The sequence below is a fragment of the Sarcophilus harrisii genome, chromosome 1 (genome assembly GCF_902635505.1).
Source record: "Sarcophilus harrisii chromosome 1, mSarHar1.11, whole genome shotgun sequence".
NCBI classification, from domain to species: Eukaryota; Metazoa; Chordata; class Mammalia; order Dasyuromorphia; family Dasyuridae; genus Sarcophilus; species Sarcophilus harrisii.
The window spans coordinates 332,982,604-333,010,193 of record NC_045426.1 but is presented as its reverse complement, the minus strand read 5'-3'; the positions used below and the strand labels follow the sequence as shown (position 1 = coordinate 333,010,193).

The 27,590-nt window shown below is 36.2% G+C and overlaps 1 protein-coding gene across 2 annotated transcripts; it reads left to right on the top strand.

Moving 5' to 3' along the window:
* The first annotated feature begins 221 nt into the window (after positions 1 to 221).
* On the top strand, positions 222 to 26,446 carry C1H7orf26 (chromosome 1 C7orf26 homolog). Of its 2 annotated transcripts, none has more exons than XM_012543120.3 (7): positions 222 to 642; positions 2,694 to 2,892; positions 3,921 to 4,142; positions 6,488 to 6,653; positions 8,865 to 9,392; positions 17,550 to 17,589; positions 22,774 to 26,446. In XM_012543120.3, the coding sequence occupies exons 1-7, from the start codon at positions 398 to 400 to the stop codon at positions 22,988 to 22,990; spliced, it is 1,617 nt and encodes a 538-aa protein (XP_012398574.2). In that variant the 5' UTR covers positions 222 to 397; the 3' UTR covers positions 22,991 to 26,446. The 2 variants fall into 2 exon arrangements, with proteins under 2 accessions (XP_012398574.2, XP_012398573.1); XM_012543119.3 differs by lacking the exon at positions 222 to 642 and adding an exon at positions 889 to 976.
* The last annotated feature ends 1,144 nt before the right edge of the window (positions 26,447 to 27,590 follow it).

Sequence of the window (27,590 nt, the reverse complement as noted above, 5' to 3'; positions counted from 1 at the left end):
TAGGTCTACGCTATCACCTCCCTCTTCCAAATTACCTAATTTGTTTTGTATATGTAAATCTGTCCCGCCCAAGGGCAGAGATGTGTTCCCCACCCTTTTTTTTTTTTTTTTTCCTTTGCTCGACGAAGAGCCCAGTGCCTGGTACTTAAGGGACTGTGTCCCGAAGACTGTCGTGTTTTTTTTTTTTTAAAGCCAAACAGAGGCCCGGCCCTCAGATTACTTACTTTCTAAAACGGAAGCCTGAAGGGTGAGGGCAGCAAAGCTCTCCTTCCGGGAGCTTGAAAGAAGCCGGATTTCCTCATTTTACAGATAAGGAAACTGAGGCCCCCGCGAGCTTAAAGGGACTGTGCAAGTTCGCTCTGGGGATTGATAGGTCTTGACGGCGCCGAGTGGGTAGATGGGGTCGAAGAGAGCCTCTAAGCTGGGTCGGCCTAAGAAGAGGGGCGGTGGGCTAGGGCCTGAGGGAAAGGGCCCGAGGGAAAGAGCTCCGCGCCCAAGCGAGGAGAGGCCGAGGCCCCAGGAGGAAGGAAGCGAGAGGAACAGGGACTGTCACGGGACCCAAAGTGCTGGCACGGGCTCTTCGGAGGACTCTCTAACTAAGCGGACCGGAAGTCAGCGTTCGACGCGGCAGTGCCTAAGAGGGTGAGTGGCCGCCTTGGCCCCGCGGGACTCACGGAAGCTTTGTCTCGTTCCTGGCTTTCCAGGCTTCTCTGCTTATCCGCGGCCAGCCTCGGCCTCGGGGCCCTGACGATCTAAGCGCCTCGGACCGCCACTAGGTGGCGTCGAAGCTCGATGGCCGCGCCCGGGTCTGCTTTTGGCCTCCTCGGGCCACCGTCGCTTCGCCTCCGTGCTCGGCCACCCGTCCCGCCGCTTCGGGGCCTCCCGGCTGCTCCTTCGCAGCGTAGTCCGCCTGTTCCCCGAGCCTCAGACTCCCTGCCCGAGGTGGCAATGTGCCGCTGAGCCGGGCCAGGAGAAGGTAGGCCTGCCGGCGGGTCTCGCTCTGAGGCGGGCGCCGGAGCCGGGGCTGGGCCAGGCCGGGCGGGGAGGGGAACGGAGGCGCTTGGGGAGACCGTGACGGAGCCCGCGCCGACCCCTCGGCGGTCTCCGCTCGGCGGCCGTCTCCGCTCGGAGGGCCAAAGCCTGAGCTCCGGGTCCGCAGGAAGCCCGCGGCCCCAGCCTGCGGCGAAGTTTCCTTTTGTCCAGATTCCCGCCTGGGCCGGGCGGCCTCCTTAACGAGACCCCGCAGAGCTGGGTCCCTTCTTGCGGAACTCGGGGCGGAATCCCTCGGACCGGATGCTCGCATCTGCCCCCGCTGGATGACGAGGAGCGGCGGTGCAGCGGGAAAGGGCGCCGGGCTCTGGGTCTGCAGCTCGGGGAGGCGGGGATTCCTGCAGGGTGCATGCAGCCCATGCAGTCCTTGCAGCCCTGCGCCTGGCTGGGAGGTCCCCGGCCAGCCCCTTTCCCCCTCTGAGCTGCGGTCTCATCAGCACTAGTGGGAAGAGCGGGAGCCCTGCCGAAACTCATAAGTGCTCCGCCTGCCTTGCGGCTTCAAGTAACGGGAGGTGTTAAAGAAAGAGGCCGAGAGTAACTCAGCCCGTTTAGAAGCGGCGTCTTTAGGGAGCTGAGCGTTTAGGCTATGAATGCAGCACGCTCCCAGCTCTCTGCCCGTAGCCGTTCCCGATGCACCGCTCTCCTAGACTCCCCTCATCCCTGGGCTTCTATGGTCAGAGTAACTTATCTCATCCAGGGTGTAGAAATCCTCTGGTGAGACTTGCAGATAAGTAGACAACTCTTTGGGCATGACCCTCTTCTAAGCAAGTGACTAGCTCCCTGATGATGCTCTTTCAAATAGCTCGAGCCGATGGTCCAAGGATCTGGGGACCGAGCTCAAGCATTTGCAGACAGAGCCTCCCCGCCTCCCCACCCAGCTTGCCTGCCATCTGCAGCTTTTTTGAGAACCAGTTACACGCACACAGCAGAACTTTATTGCAGGCCTTCTGCATCATAGATGTTTAGTCAACCTTTGTTTGCTTGAGTTATGTCTTTCTTTGTATTATATTCCTTATAGATTGGTAGGAAATCTGTATCAGGTCAGTTTAATAATGACAGTTGCTGGATCAGAATGAAAGTTTTACATTTTAATAAGATGAGAAGGTCAAGTGAGGAGTAACCTTTTTACAAATGTCCCAAGAGGTGACTGAGATAGCTGCACAAGCCTATGGTACGTCCCCTTAGGACACTCAGTTCCAGAGCTGAAAATATACACTCGGCGGATTATTTTCCCCACTCCTTCATATTGCAGATGGAGAAACAATTGCTGAGAGCCTAAATCTATTGCTCAAGGCTGTGTGATGGGATATGAAGCCGGAAGTAGAATTAAATTTTCTGACTTGCAGGGTTATGTTGTTTGTGTGTAGAGTTAGCTTTTGTTGCTGCTTTACTTTAAGGACTTGAGTACCGTTGTCTTAAGTGTATTGAAGACTTGAAGACTGGATGCTTGGACACCCAAAATGCTGTTGGTTTGGTTTGAGTAAACAATTTTAAAATAGGGGAAAGGACAGTTAGAAATAAAAGGTTCAAAAAACGCAGCCTTAACTTTTATCAGAAATGGAGCACATACCAGTAATAGCTGAACAGATGTGCTGTAATTTGGGAGGAAGAATAAATCATTCCTTGTTTTTGTCCCCTTACAGGACCACAATGAGTGACATTCGCCATTCCTTGATCCGCCGAGATGCATTAAGTGCTGCTAAGGAAGTATTATATCATTTGGACATTTATTTTAGCAGTCAACTCCAAAATGCACCACTTCCTATTGTGGACAAAGGTCCTATTGAACTTTTGGAAGAATTCATATTTCAGGTTCCCAAGGAGCGCAATTCCCAACCTAAGGTATATAGTTAAAATTCAAAGCAGGATAAGTGGGTATCAGTTGTGTAGACATATTAAAACCCTGACTCTCATAAATGTTGGCATACTTTGGTGTACCTTTATATTACAGATTTTTTTTATTATTCTTATTTGTTATTCTGCCCTGATGTAGATATATATCAGATTTCTCTGTCCATTTGCAACTTTAAAGCTGTTTTAATGAGTCTAATGTAACAAAAGGGTAACTAGTACAACCGATGCATACCTAATAAAAATTGTATAAGATAAGCCTAAAAAAATTGATTTTTTTTTTTTCTTAAGGAAAGGAAAAATCTTTTCTTCTTTAAAGTCCTGATGCTTTGAGGATTTGATTATTGACCAATCTAGTATATTACTACTAACATTTATTAGTTAGAAAATATTTACTAAGTGTCTAATATATACCTTGAACCATGGGATACAAAAAAAGGCAAAAGAGAGTAATGGGGATGGGGGGCTTACTATATATATAATTATTTGAGTTCCCCTTGATTTTCTGAAAGTAATTTATGAATACCAATCACCTTTAAAAAGTAGCAACGACAAAGAATAGCCTTACTATAGTTAAAATACTGTAGTCTATCAGTCAGTCAGTGAGCATTTATTAAGCAACTGTTATGTATACCAGAGATTATGCCAATTGTTTAGGAATATAAAGATAAAAGCAAAAGTCCTCAAGAAGCTTACATTTGAATAAAGCAGAAGGCATGCATATTTTAAAGTATATGTAGAATATGTAGATATCCTATAGAATAAGTATAAGGGCAGTTCAACATCCATGCTTAACGTTACATTAAAGTTATACTTTAGCCCACCTGTGTGACCGCAAACACTGACCCTAATTTTCAGGGTTTATAGCATTGAATTCTTTGAGAATAATCAGAAATCAAACAATAAACAGTAGTTGTGAGATTTTGATAATAAAATCTGGAACAAAATGCTTATTTTTTGGCATGCAAATTAATGTAGAAATACTAAGTTTTATTGGTTTTCCTCATTTTATTTCACAGAGGCTGAATTCACTTCAGGAGCTTCAACTTCTTGAAATCATGTGCAATTATTTCCAGGAGCAAGCCAAGGATTCTGTGCGTCAGATTATTTTTTCATCCCTTTTCAGTCCTCAAGGGAACAAAGCAGATGATAGCCGCATGGTCTTACTAGGAAAGTTGGTCTCAATGGCAGTGGCTGTGTGTCGGATTCCTGTGTTAGAATGTGCTGCATCTTGGCTACAGGTAAAAAAAAAAAAAAGCATGATTCAAATAATAACTATAAGGATAGGTTCTGCTATGTCACAGGTAGTTTAATGAGTTTTGTTTTCTTTGATATTATATATATTAATTACTATATTTGAATTATGAATACCCTGAATTCATCTATGTGGAAATTACCTGTACTGATACAGGAGACACTCTTTACTCTTTAGATAGCTCTTTGGTAGCTTTTATGACTAAAGAAAATACTACCACCTGGTGGCCACACTTCTGGAAATAAACTTATCCAGACACTGCAACAATGATTCTCTTGAGGACAGCCATGTAAAATAATTTCCTGGTTTCTGAAAAGCCAAACTTGAAATTTTCAAGTTTCTTAGACTCTTCTAAAATATATGGTCCATTGGCAAAAGATTTAGTAACCTAGAATCTCTTCTACACTATAAGTAAAGCACCAGTGGAGATTATTAATTATAGTATAGTATATTCTGATAATCAATGTACTATATTTTAATATAGCACAAAGCTTCTTTAATTGTGGGTTGTGATCCCATTTGGGGTCACAACTGAATGTGAGGAGGGGGTTACAAAATTATGATTTATTATCAGTAAATGTTTGGTTTTTATACCTATTTTATATACTTATGTACCCAAGGTTGCATAAAATTTTTTTAGATGAAGAGGGATCACAAGTGGAAAAAGTTTAAAAAGCACTGTTATAGCATTTTAGACATTGTTAATTTCAGTAATCTTAAGGAATTGCCTCTGCCACAGAGAGAATAAGTGATTAAAGGGAATTTCTCCTTGGAAAGTCCCTTTATTAATGAAATCATAGGTCTGGACCAGAAAAATTTCTGACATAGTTATTAAATTATTTCCTCTTTTATTACATTGTGTAGTTAGACATGATACTAGAACGTTAAAAATCAGTTTAAAATAAAATTCAAAGCAAGTTTTTAATAGGGATGACTTTTCTCTTCAATTGAATATGATAGAGAATTTTGAAAACACTTTGTAACTTTCTGAGTAGAATTTTTTAACATACATGAATATATTAAGTTAAATTGGAGCAACTTTTAAACAGATTTTAGTCTCCATACTTTTCCTTCCAAAAAAGATGCATTAGTAAGCATGGAAAGTGTTATTTTGCATTGACTCATCCTCCTGGCAATGATAATATAACTCTTTCCTTAAAGAGTACTTATCAATAATTGAAGAAAACTTGAATAATCAGTTTAGTAGTTTCTTAAAAATTAGTAACCTATGTGTGTCTGTATGAGTGCCTTTATGTTTATGTCTGTTATGACCACTATAAACCAATATTGATGGCTAAACAAACTTATTTCTCAATCATATTAACAGATTATATACTACACTAAATTTTATAAGGTAAAGTAAAAGCTCATTGGATGGTGAGAGGAGGACATGTTAGTGTGAATTAGAATATTTTTCAAATATATGTAATAATTCAAACTATAAACAAACTAATACAAAATAGATGTCTTTAGTGCCCTACTTCACTCTGAAGTTTACAAATAGTTTCATCTATTAAGCACATTCTTTGCGATCTCTTTTACACTTTTAATATGGTTACCAAATTTGTGTGGTCTGCTGCAAAAGAATGTAAGAATGTAGTCAGAGATATCATCTGGAAAATATATGATGGGAAAGGGAGTTATTGAGCATGAGAGATGAGGGTTGCACTATTATCCATAGGGTTTAAATATCTAATATTCCTCATACTCCTCTAAAATGCCATTTCTTGTTTGACCAGGTCATTGTATGTGATGAGCAACTCTTAGATTAGTGAATATCAGGTTAGAAAACCTGATCTTGGTATCTTGGTAAGGCTACAAAATAATGAACTTTTCTATGCTCATATTAAGTCAAATTAGACAACCACTAAAGCCCTACATATTTCTGATACTTCATTTTGTCAAGAAGATTATCCTGAATTTCTCCAAAGCAGTACTGTACTGGTAGATCATGAGTGAGGCAGAATCTCTCAGGTTGGAAATGTTTTTATTTAAGAGCTAAGAAACCTAAATTTGCCAAAGACTCATCACTGACTTTTAAAGGCTATCTACTAAACTGCTATAGGTTTATGATTTGTTGGTAGAGAAAATACCCTCATTCTACCTAAAACTCATATTTCTTTAAAATATTGAAATGCTTCTGTGATCTTTTCTTATTTAAACTTTGAATCATTCCCTGCCAACCCATCTCTATTTCTAAAGAATCCTTAAAAAGAACTATGTCAAGAATTCTTCATATCTTTTCTTTCTGTGTAGGGAAAGAACCGTGAAAAACTAATTATGTGCTGTTGTAAAGTATTTGTGATTACTTGTATTATAAATTTTTTTCAGCGCACACCTGCGGGCTACTGTGTGAGGTTAGCAAAGGCCTTAGTTGATGACTACTGTAGTTTGGTGCCAGGATCCATTCAGACATTGAAACAGATATTCAGTGCCAGCCCTCGCTTCTGCTGCCAGTTTATTACAGCTGTTACTGCATTCTATGACCTTTCCTCAGGTAACTTATTAAACAAAATTATTTTCCTAAGAAGCTTTACAGGAAAAAATTAACACTAACTACTTATATCTTCTAAGTTCTTTTTCCTTCTTTGATAATGCCCAAATATCTATCTATATTTAGTACATGCACAGTATTTTGCTTTTTTTCTTGTTTTATTTACATACATTTTATTGAAGAGAGTTTACATACTTGGCTTTTTTATTGAAAGCCAGCTTGGGTGGTTTGGGTGAGTAGAATTTCCTCTCATCTTTCAACTGCCATTTCCAGTATGTGTTTATGTTTCCTTTAGGCAGTAAACTGAAACTAAATGATACAAATTGTATTTAGTAAGAATAGACCCTAAATACCATTTCTAATGGAATTTTATCCTTATCCTTATTTGATCCCTTTCTGGTAGATTCAAATTGTACACAGTAATAGAATGACTTGAAAGGGTATTCATTGTATTATAGATTATATAAATTGTAATTTTTAAACATGACTGGTTTTGGGAAAAAGGAAGAGGCAGGGCTGTTCCTATGTTGAGAGTATGGTTTTCTTTTGAATGTCTTTTTTCCTTTAGAGGTGAGGGGTCCTTAGTAAAATGTCATGGAGGGCCTTAAAAATCTATTGCGTGGCATTTGAATGAAGCTTGCAAAACAAAACTTTCCATTGGGAAAGTACCACATATGTGTCCTCATGTTTAAATTACAATTCATGACTACAGAAATCACAATGACTAACAAGTAGTATATTCTTCAATACTAACCTTAAAAACTATTCATTGAAACTACAAAAATATGACTTTGTTTATTCTGCAAGAATGAATATTAGCTTGACTAAGTAGCATTATCCTATCACCAGATTTCATTTATTTATTTAAATATTATTGTTTCATTCAGCTTTTTCTTTTGCTGTTTTATTAAACACTTTAATTTTCTATAATTTTTTCTAAAAAATTGAATTGAATTGATTGAATAAATAGTAAATGTAATCTTTGCATAATATGCTTTCCTCACAACTTCTTTGCTACCAAAACAGGAAATTAGATATAATAACTAAAGTCTCCCTTCCCAAGCCTTTCACTTGATTAGTTAAAAAGTATCACTAGTTGCTTGTTTCATTTATTTTAACAAGCAGTTTTAATTTAACACATAATTTAATTTAATTATTGCTTTAGCCTTATTAAATCTTTGGACACTTAGAATTGCTACTGTCACAATTTCAACTCATGAGAAATAAACTTTGGGGCATAAAAACTTATGTTGTTACCTTAAAATTAGGATGCATTATGTAGCATAGATGATAAACATAGCATGTCATTATTTCTTGTTACTTTGGTAGTTTTATTCTACCCCTTAATTTTTACTGACATTTCTTCAAACATTTGATTGCCTAATTTTGTGTAGTGTGTTAACTTGGATAAAAAGTTGCTTTCAAGTTACTGGTTACTGTTTCTTTGTATTTTTCAGCCACACCTTTAGAATAAAATTAAAGACACTTTATATAGAATTATTGGGCTGCCTTTTAGAAGGAAATTGACCAGTGTTTTATGACAAACTCATTTAGGATAAAAATGTTTCATGTCATTTAGATTAGTTAATAGACTTGTAGTTGTACAGATTTATATATCTGTACATGTATGGGTACACAAATCTTATACAGGTCCACAAATACTTTTATGCTATTAACTATACAGGTGGGCAGATATCTGTAGGTATATATACCCAGTAACTTGGACTGACTTATAAATGACACTCCAAGTTCTCTTAATTTCCACTGGTTCATTGTTCAGAGGAGCATTTCATTCTAGGAATTATCTGCCCTCTATTACAAACACTTATAGAAATTACAGTGTGGAGGAATGATTCAGGCAAGTGCAGAAGTATTGTACTAGTCAGGCTTTGGTCAGGATAGTCTCAGGCATCAAGCTTTGGTGTTTTGGTGCTTGCTTAGTCTCTAAGGTTTATGACTTGTGGCCTTTGGGTACTGAATACCCTAGGTGCAATGGATGTTAGAATGTGCTTAGAAATAGACATACAGGGACATAATTATTCTCATGCTTACTTTCTTGAACCTGTGTGAGGCATTGTGCTTTGGAAGTCTGTTGGTAGAAAGTATTAAAGCTCGTTTTTAAATTGAGTTTACCCTAAGCTGTAATCAAGGTTGTATTTAACCGCCTACTTCCATGACATCTTTTATGTCTCAGTGGGCCTTTTCTTTTTTCAGATGAACTAATTCCACCTTTGGACTTGCTTGAGATAATCGTCAACTGGATCTTTGAGGATCCCCGTTTGATTCTCATTACCTTTTTAAACACCCCAATTGCAGCCAATCTCCCGATTGGATTTTTAGAGCTCACCCCACTCACTGGACTGATTCACTGGTGTGTGAAGGCACCTCTCGCTTACAAGAGAAGAAAGAAGACCACGCTACCAAATGGCCACATGAACAATAAAATCGCCAAGGAGTCCGTAGCAGGAGTCGACAGAGACTTTCACCTTTTGTACTCAAAACTGCATCTAAGTGTTCTGCAGGTTCTGATGATGCTTCAGGTGCATTTGACAGAGAAGAATTTATATGGACGGCTGGGGCTGGTCCTGTTTGACCACATGGTTCCTCTGGTTGAAGAGATTAACAGATTGTCTGATGAACTAAATCCACTCAATGCCTCCAAAGAAATCGAGCTGTCTCTTGATCGCCTGGCGCAGGCTTTGCAGGTGGCAATGGCGTCCGGAGCCCTGCTGTGCACCAGAGGTAAGCCAGTGCAACCTCTCGAGAGCTGTGTCACTCATTACAGCAGGTGATTGGATTTGCTTTTAATTGAGGTAAAATTTTTTTAATTGAAAGGAGGAAATTATGATAGATGGTTTAAAAATCTAAGTCCAAAAAGTGGCCAGGGTAAAGGTCTGGCCATCTTCTGGATGTAAGTCACACAAATGAGTGGCTGGCATTCTTGGTATCCTAACCAGGAGGATTGAGAGCTTATCGCCAGAACCCCAATATGCCTCCTGTTTTAATAGGTAGCACTGATGTTGTACTTGAAGGTTTGCAAAGGACTTCACATCTCTTATATTATTTGTTCCTCATCACAGGCTTTTCTGGTTTGAGATTTGAACTTGGGTCTTTTTAATTCAAAATTCTAGGGGCCCGCCAGGTGACACAGTGGATAGAGCACCAGCCCTGAAGTCAAGAGGACCTGAGTTCAAATTTGGTCTTACTTGTGTGACCCTGGGCAAGTCATTTAACCCCAATTGCCTTAGCAAAAAAAAAAAAATCCACTTTCTCTCTCCACATGACCAGCTTTTTACAGGGTAGTTAACTCTTGTGGTAGAACTTAGGAGTGAGTGGACAAAAATGTTTGCTCCTTAGTGCCAGACACTTAGCATAATTGGAAAGGTATAGACTGGATAGATGTGGAGATAGCCATTGTTATATCAGGAATCCTTTGTTCTTTTTAGAGACCTTTTGTTCTGAGGCTTGAAAATGGAATGAGAGCTGCCTGAGTTTCACTATGAGCTTTACAGTGACCTTCATATTAGCACTAGGTACATTTTTGGAAAAGAGTAGCTTGAAAAAAAAAAAAAAAACAGTGAAGGATTTTTTTTTTTTTTTTTTTTTTGGAGGCATTCTCCAGTTGATGGCCATCTGCTTTGTTTCCCACTCCTTGCCCCCTCAAAGTATGATGCTTTTAATATTTTGGGTACATATTGATTAGACTTTTTTGCCTTTGACTTTCTTGGTATACATACCTAATATTTATACCTATTTTTTGCAAGTTGTTCCCTTTACCTGAAATGAACTCTCCAAAGTTCAATTTAGAATCCCTAAATTCCTTCACAGTTTAGCTCAGATGACACCTACGTGAGACATTTCCTGATTCCTTTGGCTATTGCTGCTTTACTCTTTAAATTACCTTGTATTTACTTAGTATAGATTTAAATAAACTTATGTGTGTACTATGCCCTTCGTGAAGAATTGAACAATGTCATTTTTGTGTTGAATGTTCAGTGACTGGCATAGGGCCAAGTATTTAATAAATGCTTGAATGGTAGTGGAATTGCTAGGCCCATAAATAGTAAATTTTCTTTCATTATTCCAACTAGAAATCCAGAAATGTTAGGATATGTCTCAGTTCCATGTAAAAAAATCACTGTGCCTATTTTTATAGAACCTCTACAGCATTAATTATATTCCTGTGTCTTTTTTTTGAGTTTGGCCAATTTGCAGGGTCTTAATTGAAACAATTGTTTTAATTTTCGTTTCTTTTACTGTTGCTGAGTTCAAGCAGGCTTTAATGTGGTTGTTTATAGTGGGCAAATCTTTTTGAAAACTATGTCCTTTGCATACTTAAATCCTTAGGTATAAAATAAAGCAACTAAATCAATATTTTAAAATGCTGAACATAAATATATTTAAGAATTTTATTATACTCCTAACATCATGTTTAAATCTATTAAGCAACATTAATCTTGTTTAGGGAAGTTGAGTAAATGATTTGGTATAATCTTCAAGAAAATTACTTCTTATCACTTCTGCTCAGCATCTATATGATTTTTAATCATTTGGGGCTGCAACATTGTCAGATGATGCTCCATTCTGCTTTGTCTTTTCCTCATATATTGACAATGCAGAATCATGCCCTGTGTGATATATAGGCATTAATTTACATTGGACTTAATCAGCAAGCATTTTTTCTTTTTAAAATATATGCATAGTTTTCAACATTTACCCTTACAAAATCTTGTATTTTTTTTTCTCCTTCCTTCCCTCTACCCCCTCCTTTAAACAGCAAGCAATTTAGTATGTTATTAAACATGTGCAATTCTTCTTTATATATTTGCACAATTATATGTGCAGTTCTTTATATATTTCCACAATTATCAAAGCATTTTATTCTTTATATTACTATGTGCTGGGTACATATGTAAATTTATGCAAAATAAAAACAAGGAGGAGGCATTTGGAGAACCAGAAAGGACTTCATATTGAAACTAATACTTAAATTGAGTTTTGAAGGGAACAGTATTTTGAAGAGACAAAAATGAGAAGGAAATGTCCTCCAGGCATGAATGATTCTATAAAGACTCAGAGATGGAAGATGGTGTTTTCTATACTGTGAAAAAGGAGATTGGTTAGTCAGTTAATTAACAGTTTTGTGGAGAGGAGGAATCTCTATATAATAGGGCTAGAAAGGTAACTTGGAGTCAGTTGTGAAGGACTTTACATTGGTTTGTATTTAACCCTACAGGTAATAGTGAGCCCTTGAAATTGTCAGTCAGTCTGTCAACAAATATTTGTCAGTTTATTGAGTAGAGAAGTGCTTGGTCAGAAGATCACTTTGGCAGGTGTCTGGAGAATGTCTTAGAGTAAGATGAAAAAAATTTGAGGCAAGGAGACTGTTATACTATTCTTTTGAGTAAATGACTTGTTTGCTACTAACTAATGTTCATAATGCGGTGGTTTTATGACTATATGTATTGCTGCTAGATTAAGTTCCTTTTTTCAAAAAATGGGTGATGTTTTCTTTTAGATGTATAACATTCATATCTTTGTAACCTTTTAGCGTAAAGTTATCCTAATTTACATGGTTAATGTGTATATCACATATCACATCATGTATAACAATGTATATGTGTAAAGCACTTAAAGTCCTGTTGTGGCTTTCTGAGTCCTTTCTGAGTGTGATTAAAAGTTTCGTTTTTAGTCTTGAACCTTATGTCATCAGACCAGAACTGGCATCTAACCTGTGATTGGCTAGAGACAGGAAAATCAGGACACAAACAGAAATTTAATTTCAAAGTGAGAAAAGCATTTGCAAGCAGAAGTCCTCCTGAGGAGTGGGTTTAACATCCTGGGGCAAGGCATTGCTTTATATATCTAAATCATTTCTCAGGTCTTGAGAAGCATTTCCCCTGACAAACTCTTTCATGGACATTGCAGGTCCTGGGTCTTGTGGGAACAGTCTCCAATTTGATTGTCTCACAGAAGACACAAAAGTGTCTTACACTTCTATAGGACCAGCTGAAACAGGTTGCAGTACCTGGTTTGGTTCACTTGGCAATTACAAGGAACAGGGATTGTGAGCATGTCAAGAGATGTGATTGATATTGGCTCTCAAGTCCCTGGAAAATAGAGGGTGCTAAAATCATAAACCCCTCAGTGAACACTTGGCTGGTCAAAGCAATACACTTTGTTAGAGGGTGAGATCATCTTGGAGCACAAAGAATTGTTGTTATACCAAGCTTGGGGCATATGCTTGCTGTGTCTTAGCTCTGGAAAACAGGGTATCTCCAATTTAAACATTTACATTGAGTCTTGTCTAACAGAGGCACATTGTTAACTGAACATTTTCTTAGTCTGTGGGAGATGGGGGAGAGAGCCTGAAGCCAGAACAGAGCAGCTAAGAGCCTCCTGGCCTGCGGGGGATAGAGCCAAACAGTAAACAGGAACAGTTTAGGGAAATAGTGTGCAGAAAGGATAGTCCCAGATGTTTCATGTACAGATCCCTAGATGTTAGACAGATACTCTAATAATGGTAAAATAATTTCAATCTCTGTATCATTATCAGTACAATTTTTGTGTATAGTTCAATTAATCTTTAATTAATAAAACCTCAGAACTTATTACCAAAACATAGAGCCTGAATTTCCATTATAATTTTGGAAGTTAATCATATATAAATACAAATCATATACAAAATATATAGTTCTTAGAGAAAACAATCTAACCTGTTGTTTTTTCCAAATCTACTATTCCACTTATTTTAAAAACTTTTATTTTACATCTTTGCCTTATTACCTTATCTAATTATTTTCTACTTTGTATGATATCCCTGTATTATCATTTGACCACAATATAGATTAAAATTGTAAGATCTTCATACTTAAATCCTGTTATAGTAACTCAGATGTTCCAGTATATTATTTAATAGTTAGTATAAAATTTATCAACTGTAAAAATTTGCTGTAAAAGAAAAAAGAGGGACACAGTTATAAGAATGTCATATATCTTAATAGAGGGAAAAACTCTCAGGTCTGTTTGATTCTAGACATGAATCATATCTGACAGCCAATATATAGTCACAGAGTATCCTCTTCAGTGGGGAAATAGTCAAGAGGATCTTATTTATATATCCTAAGTTATCCCGAAAACTTTTCCCAGGCACAGACATCACCTTTAACAGTTCCCAGACTGCAGCACATTGCTATTTTCTACTACTGGATTCATGACAGTTCCAACACTATACTATAATCAAGCTCAAAACGATAATACATTTATAATCTTGGGAATTTTTACCTTAAAAAGCAAAATTTTACTAACTGCAACTTAGTACTTGAATATATTTATTGAGGTTTCCCTAACAGTTAAAACTTTTATTAATCCTTTACTTATAAATAAAGCTATATCTTTAAACTTTTATAAGATTTAATCCTTATTTTTACTTAAAACAAATTCTACAGAGTGATACCCCAAAATTTACTAAGATTTTTCAGAAAGTGGACATGGCTGTCTTCAACAATGAGATGATTCAAACCAGTTCCAATTGTTCAGTGATGAAGAGAGCCATCTACACCCAGAGAGAGGACTGTGGGAACAAGTGTGATTCACAACATAGCATTTTCACTCTTCTTCTTGTTTGCTTGCATTTTATTTTGCTTCTCTTTTTTTCTTGTTTGGCACGATAATTGCATAAATATGTATACATATATTGGATTTAACATATATTTCTACCATGTTTAACATATATTGGACTACTTGCCATCTAAGGGAAGGTGTGAGGGAAGGAGAGTAAAATTGGAACATGGGGTTTTGCAAGGGCTAATGTTGAAGAATTGTCCATGCATATGTTTTGAAAAATAAAAAACTTTTATATACATATATTTCTGAAAGGAGTGAGTTCCTGGAATTACCCCAAAGACGCGGGAGTTTTCCCCTGAAGATGACTAATTGCCCAACTCCTTAATGATTAATCTCCACACTTCCAGAATCTGCTAAGATGTTTTTAGCAGTTCTATAAACTTTGCTTATCTGACTTTTTTCTGTAATTCCAACTTGGCCAATGTTGTAATGATAGAAAAAAATATCTTACGGGGTTTTTTGTTTTGTTTTTTTCCTTATAATCTAATATTCCACAGAGAGTCTAAAGTGGAACTAGTCTTGTATATTGCATCTAGTCTTGGATATTAGGACAACTGCTTCAGCTTTGAAAGTTCATTAATCTTTTCTAGTGTTTTCTGGCTACAACCCCCATAAGTTTTTCTGGCAGGCTAAATTTTAAATCTTTCAAGGTAACAGAATCCAGCTCTATACAACATGACACAAACTTTTTACACTTTGCAAAGGCACACAGACAACAAGACAAATACAAACAAGAAAGCATGCAAATCTAATTTTACTTGGTTGACTCACTTGGGCCATACAGAATCTGGGATGTACAGGGGAAAAAAAAACAGAGGCACATACAGGCCAGAAGCACACAGAGGGGCCAAATTACAGAGATCTGCCATTCACAGAATTAACCAAGAAACAATTGGTTAGGGGAAGCACACTGAAGCATGCAGAGGGAAAAAAAAAAACACCAAGAGACATACAGCAAATTTATAGAGACTTGTAGAGAATGGAGGTGTGCTTAGGGTGTTCTTAGCAGAATCAAGTCAAGAGAAGGGCTCTGCAAATTTCCTCACAAAGAAAGGTGAACTTGCTTATTTAAGGGTGAGCCCAGAGGTTATGAGCAGGAAAAAGGACTCACTGGACAAGAGAGGAATTGGACTCTGGAGAAATCCCTTTGATGCCTAGTCCATCCCCACTAGTATCACAAAGTTCACTTAGCCCTGTTCTTTGTCAAATCCCGCTTCTGACACCAGTTAATGTCAACTGAACCAGAATTGGTCTCTAATTTGTGGGTGGCCAGAACCTAAAAACAGCAGGCTAGAGGCAAAAGAGTCAGGATACAAACAGAAGTTTAATTTCAAAGTGAGGAAAAAAACACAAGTGAAAGTACTTCCATCTGAGAAAGAGGGCTTAACATGATGGGGCAAGGCAGTGCTTTGTAAGTGGGCTAGACAAATCATTCTCAAGTCTTCAGTAGCATTTCCCATGGCAGGTTCATGTATGGACAAGGCAGGTATTCCTGGATCCTGTGGGAGCAGTCTCCAACTTGATTGTCTCACAACAAGATGCAAAACCAGCAGAAATAGGTCTGCAGTACCTAGTTTGGCTCACTTAGCAATTACAAGGAACAGGGATTGTGAGCATGTCAAGAGAGTGTCTCTCAAGTCCCTAGGAAATAGGGGAAATTAGAATCATAAATCCCTCAGTGAAACCTGGTCAAAGTAAGACACTTTGCCAAAGGATGAGATCATCTAGAGCACAAAGGATTGTTGTGCCAAGCTCAGGGCACAGCCTGCTTGCTGCTTTTTAGCTCTGCAAAACAGGGTGTCTCCAAATATTTTGATACCTGTGCAGTATAGTTTTGGGACCTAAGCTACATTTATAGTTTTAATTTTTCCCTTATATCTTCCTGATAATTAAGATGAACTAATTGGTTCTTGCCCAGAACTCCCCACGTTATAATTTGAAATTATGTGGCCAACCCACATCTGTGGTACTCCTGTCTGTCAGAGTTTCAGATTATTAACTTTTTTGGAAAGTTAGATTATTAACTTTTAGGGAAAGGTAGAGAATTCAACCTTTTATTTTTCTGGCTGACTTGATAGACTAGTAATAGGAGAAATACTATTTTGGGCTTCTAGTTTTTTATTTTTATTATACTACTGTATGATTTTAAATTTTCTTTAAAATTTTATTGCATACAATCTAAATGAAGAATGTTGTTTATAAATGAAGAATGTAGTTGTGAATAAGTGGCCTGATTTTCCACTCTGCTTTCAGAAGGGAGAGCTTTCCATATTCTTACCAAGCATTTTTGAAAAAGTCTCATTGCTTCTTCCCCTACCAAACTTTTTCAGGACTCCTGAACTCCTAATCAGATAAACAAAGGTGTTCCTATGATTATCCTTCTCTATCAGAATTCTTCACTGTGCAAGCTTAGCAACACATTGCCATCCACATTTAAGGCTTTGAGAATATACATGGTAGCTTAAGAAATGTATTGGAGAATGTATGAGTACATTCTCATCCAACATAGTACATTCTCTTCTGTGTGCCCAGATCTTCTGTTTATGCACACTAAAAACTCTTTACTTCTACATTATGTAAAAGGATTGACTCCCTATGTATAAGAAGAGGATAATTTAATACTTGTTGTATAGATTTGCCAAGGCTATATTTGTAAAAATGATTCCTTTGCAATATCAAGATTTATACCCATAAATCTGACTACAAGCTAAACTCTAAAGCCCATATATAAAAAGCTAAATTATTTGTATTAGTTTTAAGAGACATTAACCAAGTTTAATAAAGTGCCCTTCATTCTGTGATTTTATAATTTTACTGAAATAAAAGAAAGATCCCTTCCTCTGCAACCAATACAACATATAGAAGTCTACCACTGTAATTATTGTATTATATAATATATATAATAACATGTTATATATAACATATATGTTATATAACATATATGTTATATAGAACATATAATATTATAATAACAGGTGTACATAATATACAAATATTATATATACAAATATATACAAATTTTGTATATTATAACAAATATACATAATAACATTATATACATATAATGTTATAATATATATAACATATAATAACATATAATGTTATTTATATATATATATATATATTATATATATTATAAATATGATATGCTGAATTCATTGCCTCCTGGCTTTTTGGGTTTGTTTGTTTTTGAAAGCCTAAAAAATCATAGAAAATGTACAAACCATTTTTATCTTGTATCTTTTCCCTAATTATGTCTCTTTTTAATTTTAGATGACTTGAGAACTTTGTGTTCCAGGCTGCCACATAACAAGTAAGTTTCCATTTTAACATTTTAAAAAGAATTATCTGAATTAGGACCTTATTATGGATGTGATGTTTGATTTTAAATCAGATCCTTTTTCATGTTGAAATCCTATTATCCATTTCCTATTATCAAGTATTTTTGAGAATAAATAGTTTGGTTAAACAGAGATTCTTACTAACATTTTTAGTCAACTTGCATGGTACATACATAGTATACTTAATTCTGCTTTTTGTCATTCAGATTTGGTGAATTGGAGATTTGGTTACCATTTCTAAAACCATAGATTAGACCCTGGCAGATTCATTTAAAATTACGTTACTGATGTGAGATTGATTATTGGTATAAAATATAATTTATTAATTTACAGTGAGAACTATAGTTGCTGGAGGAAACATATTTCTAAATCCTAGTCATATACTTTTTCTACACCATTTGATACCTGTCAAGGAGGCCAAAAGTTGCCTCAATACAAACTGTTTGCTAAAGACCAAGTAGTTATGCCATTCACAGTATTTGTCTGTAAGTCAAATTATAGTCAAATAATTCCATGACAATTATAATATCAGAGAACTTGGAACTGCATGGTGGTTTGGACTACTTTAACAGTAAATTAGGTCCTAGAAAAAAAAATCACTTGTTTCCACTCTCAAGACTCTGTATAGGTAAGGTCCTGTGTCAACCAGTAAGATAACTCTCATATTTTTCAGTTACATTGTTTACATGTCTGATAGTAACATTTTCTTTTCAAATTGCTGTAAAACTGTGGCTTTTTCCTCTATGTTCACAAGGTTTTTTTTTTGCTTTTCCTCTGTTTTCACAATTTTTATCTGATCTCAGATCATTTATTTTATTCTTTTTGTGCTTTTTAACATTATAGTAATTTCCCAATATTTTCTTCTCTATCTTGTAACTAAGAAAAACTGCAGTTAAGTAAAACTATTTGACAAAGATATTCTACATTCCACAGTTATAGTTATCCCACCTACCTCAAGGCAGGAAGTATATTATATCATCTCTTTTTCTAGAGCCAGGATTTCTCATTGCAATTAATTTAAGTTAATTTGCCTTCACTTACATTATTATATATTGTTCACCCTGATTATTTATTTTCATCTTTCATCATTTATACTTTCTCAGGTTTCTGGGTTCTTATCATTTCTTATGGAATAGTGTATATATCTCATGTACATGCCACAGTTTGGTCACATATTCTCAGAGGATACCTATTCCCTCTTTCTACCCTCATTTCCTGGCTACTATAGAGTGCCACTATAAATAATTTGTTATATGGCATCTTTCTTTCTGAGAAATTCCATGGGGAATTTACCCAGTAGTGAGATCAAAAGATTACAGGTTATGAAAACTTTTAGTTATTCTTGTAGAATAGCTTAAAATTGTTTTTCAGAATGATCATATCAATTTACAGCTCTGCCAGTTGTTTTCCCATAGCCTCTCCAACACTGACTACTGATTTTTTTAATTATCTTTGCCAATTTGATTGGCATGGGCAGGACCTCAAAAGTTGTTTTCAATTGCAATTACAGTATGACTCAGTTGATTTTTGTCATACAGTTGATTTGTATTTCTTCTGAAAACTGTTTGTAGTCTTTATCTATTCAAGAATAAAGGTTGTAAATTCTTGCCATCAACTAGAAGTAGGCTGATATCCTTATTTTGCACACAAAGAATATTTTTAAAAAATTTTCTACTAGGACCCATAGTTTTATACTGATATGAAATAGTTATAGATTGTCCTCCCAATTAGATTCTAAGCTTCTTGACTATATGGATCATGCCTTATAAAGGACTTTCTTCTAATTTCTAATATTAGAATTTGTTTTTTCAATATCTACAGCTGATGAGCCAGAAGGCTGCAGGCATAGTTCAGTTTTCACTTTATAACTTGATCTCTTTTAGTATATGGTTGTCTTTCTTGTCTAAAGTTATAAATGAAGGCAGTGGAATTAACAGTGGAAAGGGAGTCTTAAAATTGTCAGAATGAGAAAAATGTATTTAGCCTTTGACTTGTTTAATTTTAGCCTTTAACTTGTTTACTATTCAGTTCAATTCAAACAAATATTTAGAAGGAATTACACTGCCTATCTAGTCTGTCCCTTTTCTAAAGAAGAATACCATATCAGCACCATAAAGGTTTTGAAGATCTCTCTAAGAAAAGTCCTTCAGAGAGCTTAAAATTTAATTGTATAGGAAGGACATGGTTAAATAGTAACATGATAGAAAACTATGACAAAATGAGAGTTGTAGAATCTTAGAGATCTAATTTAGTCCCTTCATTTTTAGCAATTACTGTTTGTGGGTCATTTTACATTATTAAAATGTTTTATGTCTTTTGCTTAAGGTTGTGGTGCTAGAATTTTAAATAGTTCACTGAATAGTTCACTAGTTTTGGCACCTAGACACTTAGTATTCCTGATAACTTAAATATCAACTGAGAAGTCCAGGAGAGTTGACTCACCAAAGAGCCTAAGTCATAAATTATAATAAAGATGTGATGTGATTTGTCAGGTCACTAACCATAAAAAAGGAGAAGGCTCATTATTTAAAGGTTATGAAAGCCAAGCCCTGACGGGCTTATTTCCTTCCTACATTAGAAAAGTAGAGGAGTATTAGCACCAAAGCTGTAGTCACAAGAAAAGGATCTGAGGGGCTGATGAAGGAAGAGTAGGGAAGATACAGCTAGAGAATCCCTTTGGGTCTTAGTACAAGGCCAAGACCTTCTATGGCAGAGACCCTGCTCACAAGCTCAGGCATACAAGTTTGCACAGCTTAAATTGTGGTGGTTAACATAGTAGGTGACAGCTGAGTGTATGGAATGTGCTACACTATAAGATAGGTGACAAAATTTACATAGTAAAAGACATCTTGGAGAAGCATAAGAATGGCTATTGACGAAAGAATGTCTGATTTTGAAAAAGTACAAGAAAAGGAAAATTTTGTGACAGTAGGTTGTATTTAACATCAAGGCTCAGGATAAGTGTTCAAATGATTTGCAGCTTTAATTCTGACTAGAGCATCTAGACCATGTTTTCTTTAAGTATTTCTAGATCAAAGAGTACCTCTCTCTCTTTGGCAAATCTCTCTCCCTTTTCTTCTCTGCTTTCTTTCCCTCTCTGTAGAAAAATGGGTGCCCTCTGACCTTTGCACCAAGAAACATTCAGAGAAAACATGATTTAGGTGCTCTAGCCATATGAAGTTAAAGGCTTTTATTTGTGTTTGTCTGACATGAACAGCATGTGTACATACACACACACATACACGTGAGAGTGAGTGTTCTTGACCCAAGGATGGAAACTGAATTGGGCCTAAAATTAGGTAATAAGAGATAGAGGTGGGATGTATATAGGAAACTATGTAGAGTTTCCATTAATTTCAATTCCACAAAAGCCCATAATTTCTGTTGATACTTTTCTTCATGTTCATTATGTTCATTTCCAAATATATTCTCTTCCAAAAATCAGTAAGTGAAAAAGTTTTCCTCAATTCCTACAGTGTACCAGGGATTGGGGATACAACTACAAAGAATGAAACAATCTCTATTTTCAAGGAGCTTACATTCTTTTGGGAGAGAGAATTATATACAAGAATGCATATATATAGTTAATAAATATAACTATATACAAAACAATTAAACACAAGAAGCAAATGTGTCTCAGCTGCACCTTAAAGTAAGAGGGCTTCTCTTAGGTAAGGAGAGTAGATTCTAGGGATGAGGAAATACCAGTACAAAACCAGAGAGATGGCAGATGGGATCCTTGTGTAAGGTACAGAAGGAAAACTAGTTTGGCTGGATCACAAATTTCAGCAGAGATAGTAACATCTATTAAGATTGGAAAGATAGATTGAAACCAAATTGTATAGGGCTTTAAGAAAGGGAGGGAGGAAACATACACTTAGATACCTTCTATATGGCAGGCATTAGGTTAAGCATTTTACAATTATCTCATTTTTTTATGATTCTCACAACAACCTTGAGAAGTACCATTACCTCTGTTTTCCAGTTTAGGAAACTGAGATAAACAGAGGTTAAGTGACTTGATCAGAGTCACACAGCTAATAAGTGTCGGAAGTTGGATTTAAACTTGGGGTGTAGAAAATAGGAGAGGTGGGATCAAATGCACCACAGGAGGGAGTTGACTTTGGCAAAGAGAATGATCTTCAGCTGTTGACATTATGTATCATACTAATCAATCATGCTGATAGTTCATCAGTTCTTATGCACTCATTATCTGACCAGTCCATCTTTTTTTTAAATCATTCTTTTCCAATCATGATATTTTTTATATCCCTTCTCTTACATAATTCTTTGGCAATGTTTTGCAGTCTGCTTATTATACTCATCTCGATTGGCCTTTAGATGACCTTCAGTTTAAATTTTTCAGAGTTTGATATTCTAATAACTTGTAGCTTAGGAGAAGCTTAACTCATGAAACCAACCTAAACAGTCTTTAACTTTCAGTTATCCAGAAAGTGATCTTTTCTTATCCATTCCAAATCTGCCAGGTAGCTAAGGTGTTATTGAATTAGAATTGAATGGTTTCATTATTAGTTATTCTCAAGAGAACATGAGAACATTTTAATGTTTGAGTCACTGTAGAAGTGTAGGACAAAACAGAGATATATCATTCATTCTTCATCCTTGGAACATTTAGTAAGCAGCCACCATTCATGGGGTGAGCTACAAATACATATAATTATGTGGTCTGTTCTCAAAGAAGTCACAGTCTTCTGGGGATAAGAAGGCACATACTTAGGTAAATGTCATACAAAGAAGTACATTAGTGTTGTGAAACCAACTAAAGGAGAGATTTGTAGTTGGAAGGGATTAGGAAAGTGACTTTCAGGTGGATCCTGAAAAAGGTATAGGATGTCAACAAGAGAGATCAAGAAAGTGGAAAAAGTCTTATGGACTCCCACAAGTAGATTTGATGTGAGATGAGTATAACAGTTTTAGGATAATTAGAAAGTTATATTCTCTGGATCTCAATTGTTCCTAGTTGATTGTGCTTCCAGCATCTAAAACTTTGTAAAGTGTGAAAGTTTCTCTGTTAATTATATATATCCCTTTGCTTTTAACAGATTATGTGCTATCAACTGTACCGTCTCTCTTAGTTCTTCGTTTTCTTAAACAATACAGAATTAGCAAATTAATATTTCTCTTTTCCTTTTCAGTCTGCTTCAGCTCGTGATCTCGGGTCCAGTGCAACAATCAACCCATACTGCACTGCCACCAGGATTTTATCCTCACATTCATACTCCTCCACTGGGTTATCCTGCACATGCTGCACACCCTGCAATCCCTGCACACCCAGCTCATCCTGCACTCCCAGCCCATCCTGTACAGACGTTTATACCAGGCATGACTTTTCCATACAGGCCTATCCGTTAACTGACCCATAACTTCCGAAGAATCACAAATCCATTTTCCTTTACCTGGTGGATTTGAGATGAAAGCCTTACAGAGAAGAGGATTACTGCTTCAGTCTATTTTAAAAACAAGATCTTTTTTAAAAAAAAAAATTCTCTTCATCTCCAACAGAACTATACAGATCTATAAGATTTGGTATTCTTCCAAGATAGCAGTAGAATGGGCACTAGGAAGAAACAGATGGTTCACCATATTAGCCCTAAACTTGGACACATTCTTTAAAATCTAAACTGAATGGATGAAGGAAAAAATTACGGCCCCTCTGCAAAGTGATTTTTCAGTTTTTGTTTCTTTTCTTTTTAGTTTACAAGTCCTGTGAGCCTGTTGTTAATGAACAGCACTATTGTATTCATTTGTCAGTGTGTAATTTCAATGACACACAGCTGTCTGAATCTATAATGAAAAGTGATTGGTATTTTCCTTTACTGAGCCTTCTCAGAAATGAGAAGCTCAGAAAAGAAATCTAGTCTAAGATGCAGGATTTGAAAATTCATTTCTCCAGCTGCTCTCCTTTCCTTGTAAATGTTTGTAATGAGGCCCTGGAAGATACAGTGTCTATTTTTGCAACTATATAGAATCCAGAGATTGATGTGTTGTGATTGCAAGGCACACATGGCACTTTCCACTGTTAAAGGAAACCTGTAAAGATAAAGATTGCCCCTACAGTCTAGGAAAGGCACATTCTTTTGTTTTCTCTAGGTCTCTGAAATTTCCTTTTATCTGTTCAAATAAATTTTTTAAAAAAAAGAAATCTTGTAGACTTTATGTTAGTATACTATAAAAAGCCAATTTAATTTGGTCTCAAATTAGATTTCTGCTTCCATGATTGATCATCATAACAAGGAAACTAAATAAATACGACTTTTAATTGATCACTGACAACACCCTAATATCTTGCTTGTCAGTGAAAGTATGATTTTCTGCTTTGGGTTTGCTAGTAAGGTGCAATATTTACAACATAACCCTTCATTAACAAAAATGACCCATTGAATTACGGAGTTTTTTCCTAGTACATTAGTAGAAGTTCTACAGAAGTAGAAAACTAGTAGTGCTAGTTTTAGAAGGAGTAAGAAAATATTGATAAAAATCAGTTAACATTATCATTGCATAAGTAAACAAAATACAAGGAAATGAGAGGGCAGCAATGAATGGCTGCAATTTCATCCTATGAAAATTATGGGACAGATTGCTGAACTTTAATTCTATGACTTAGCTACTCATGGCTTCCCAGTCGAAGATTACTTAATTTCTAGAGGACCAGACCAGACTACTTATGCATTCCTGTGTATTTTTTATTCTAAAGACCAAAATTTCAAACATCCTACAAAAGTACAATATATACCATCCAAAGTGCAATGAAAGTGCCGTATTTCATTTATTGACTAACAAACCTTCTTTTAAATGTTTCCTTAAACTTGGAAAGAAGTGGTGCTAACCTTGCTATGTAACTTTTCTTATAGCAGTTCAGCTTTGAATCATCTCTGGAACCTATTTTTCCAATATTGTTCAGTGACTTTAAAAAGTGTTTGCAGAACAACAAAACCAAGATTTTTCTATTTTTTCAGTAGTTTTTAAAAACTGTTTGTTGTGTGGGAAATCTGTTTCTCCCAATTTCCCATTTTAATACCTGAAGAAAATAACCATTCCTTTGAATTTGATTTCATTATGATTATTGATTGAATCTGATTCCCTTTTAAATCAGAGTCATAAATTGTTTATTATTTATATAAGGTACTGTTTTTTCAGGGTTTGGAGAGGTGTGCATGCCTCCATCTCTTGCTGAATGAGCTTCAAAATGTATGTAGAATTGAACAAGATCAGAATGATGTTTTTTCCATGAAATGGAAGAATGGTGCCAGCTGCTTGTGAAAAGCACCAAAAGAGACATCTAAATTACACTACTTTTGCTTAGAAGGAATTGTTCCTGAGTAAAATATGACACTTCCCTGGCCATTCACAGTACTGTTGAAAAACTACCAAGTGCTTCTCTAACTCGTCTTTCCTGGCTCCAGAATCCAATATGAATGACCATATTACTTGGTACTTTGCAAGAGCCAGGGTAAAAATTTATCTGGAATGAATGGAAAATGATGTTTCATTTTGGCAGTCAAAGCAGGCAAAATGTAGGAAGAATGAAACAGATCCTTTGTATGCTGCCTTTGTGATGATGAATTGCTTAATACTTTAATAATGTAGTAATTTGTCAGTCCAAAGGTGTGATTGGGGCCATTACTGAATCTATAATAGTTACTCAGAAGCTCATTTAACTTGAGGAACCTATATTTGTTAACATTCTTTAAAGCAAGTAGCTTAAAGAATCATCACAATTTTCTGAGTGGTATTAGGTTAAGACTTAGTCAGTGAAAAAAGTCATTATATCCTTTATCTAAGAATACTAAATTGGATAGCCAGGATGGATTAGCTAGGTCCAGGATAGCACCTCTTGAAACATGGATTCACAGAATGTTAAACCAAAAATTGGAAGAGACATTAGAAATCATATAATATAGTATAACCTCCAGCATCTGGAGGAATCCCTTTTATAATCCCTCTGTCAGTCATTCAACCTTCTAATACTAATAGTGATTAAGAGCTTGCTCTCATAAGCCAGCCTTCCATTTTTAAAAGAATTATAATTATTAGAAAGTTTTTATTTTGAATCAGAAATTGCCTTTTTTTTTTTTTTAACGTTCTCCTTTTGGTCCTCCTGTTTGCCAGAGCTATACAGAACCAATTTAGTCCTTGTATGTGATAGCCCTTATAATATTTGAAGACCACTAACCTTTTTTTCCTCTAGTTCTTTTTTCCTCGTTACTAAGAGCCTTAAAAGTAATTTGTTTTTATTGTATAGGGGTCTTAAAAAAACATCCCTTGTTTCCACTAAATTAGGTTTGTATCATTAATACCATTAATAGCAAGGAGCTCAACTTCCAATTATACTGGAGCATGATGGGATTTATGGGACTAAACTAAAATCAAGTGTTAAGAGTAATTAAGAGTGATAAAATTCTGAGAGTTTGTCTTGAGTTACATATTTTAACTCCTCTGTTGGAACATGTTATACCATCACTCACTTAGTTTGATGACTGTCATACACTATTCCAAAGTCATTGACCTTTCTATATTAAACTCAGGGCTGTTATGTTTTATGCGGGGAATACCGAGTAAGGAATTGTTGAGTGTGAATATTAAGGGAAAATAATATTCCTTTATGCAAGAATTTGCACTTTTGACTTTGAGAAGTTTCTAAATCATGCAAGTGCTAATCCAAAGTTATTTAGATTGGTTGGCAACAATAGATGGTTATTTGAAGAATTTCCAATCAGAGGGTAGAACTATTGGCAATAGTCTGGTATTTTGGATGTTAAGTGCAAACATTGACTACTGATTGCATTAAAGTTTCTGCCTTTATAAACATCTATGTAAAAAACAAGTGTCAGTTCTTGCATGATCTCTTAAAATATTGAGTGTGCAAAAGGGAAAAGAAAGGCCCACACAATATTAGAGAACTGAGCAATTTTGCCAGGGGGTGGGGAGAAGGAACCAAAAAATGGAAGAATTAGATCAAAAAATGAGTGGAAGGGGAAGAAAAGAGAGAAAAATACAGGTAAGTGGGATATTTACCAGTGTGAACTTGGCAGACCAGTGGATGATGCTTGGCTAAAATTATAAGGTCCTGGAAGAAGGGATTTGCAGTGCCATGATACAGGGCCATAATGCATTTCTGCTAACCCTGGTGTAGTGACTCCATATAGCAAGAGCTCTAGCTCTGGGTCTTGACTTTCTGAACTTAAAGATACCCTTCCCCCCTTCCAAATTTTTTTTCTCTTTTAAGCTGTTACTCAAATTAGACACCTCTTTACTTCAGCCTCTACAATTGAACATACCTATAAAGAGTTTTTGAGTTTATGTGATCCTCTCTTCCCTATCCTAAAGCTTTTACCTAGTAAAATGTTTATTCAAGTAAAATTTTATTCTCAGAATTAATGGCCATCAAGGGCATACTAATCCAGTAATTGCCATTATAAAATATGGTCAGTTTAGGCTGCACATTTGAGTACAGCAGTCATGAAAAACTGAACATTTACTTTATGTGAGGAAGAGAGTTTTAGATATAGGGATTTGCAAAGTATAAATTAAGTTCCATATCCTCAAAGGGATCAAAGATAGAAAGGACATTTCATATGAAAAGATTAACAGTATAACTTTTCAAGTGACTGGTAGGTGCTGCCTTCAAACTTACAGTTTAGTGGGATGATGAGATGTATAGTAAGATCTGTATGGGAGAGTTTAATGAGGGCAGAAAAATTAGGAAGAAGAGAGCACTTGTAGCTCAGGGTATTGGAGAATACGATAAAGGAAGTAGCAATTGAGTTGGGATAGAGGAAGCAGCATCCGAATTAGGAAGGAAAATAAGAATTTTGAAAGGTAGGAATGGGCACATCAGCTTCCATATAGATTAGCAAATGCTGAGACACATGAAAGAGTAAGATGAGATTAGGAAATGGTTATTTTACTTAAGTTAGAATGGAGTGAGATGGTAGGAGGAATAGCGAGAAAT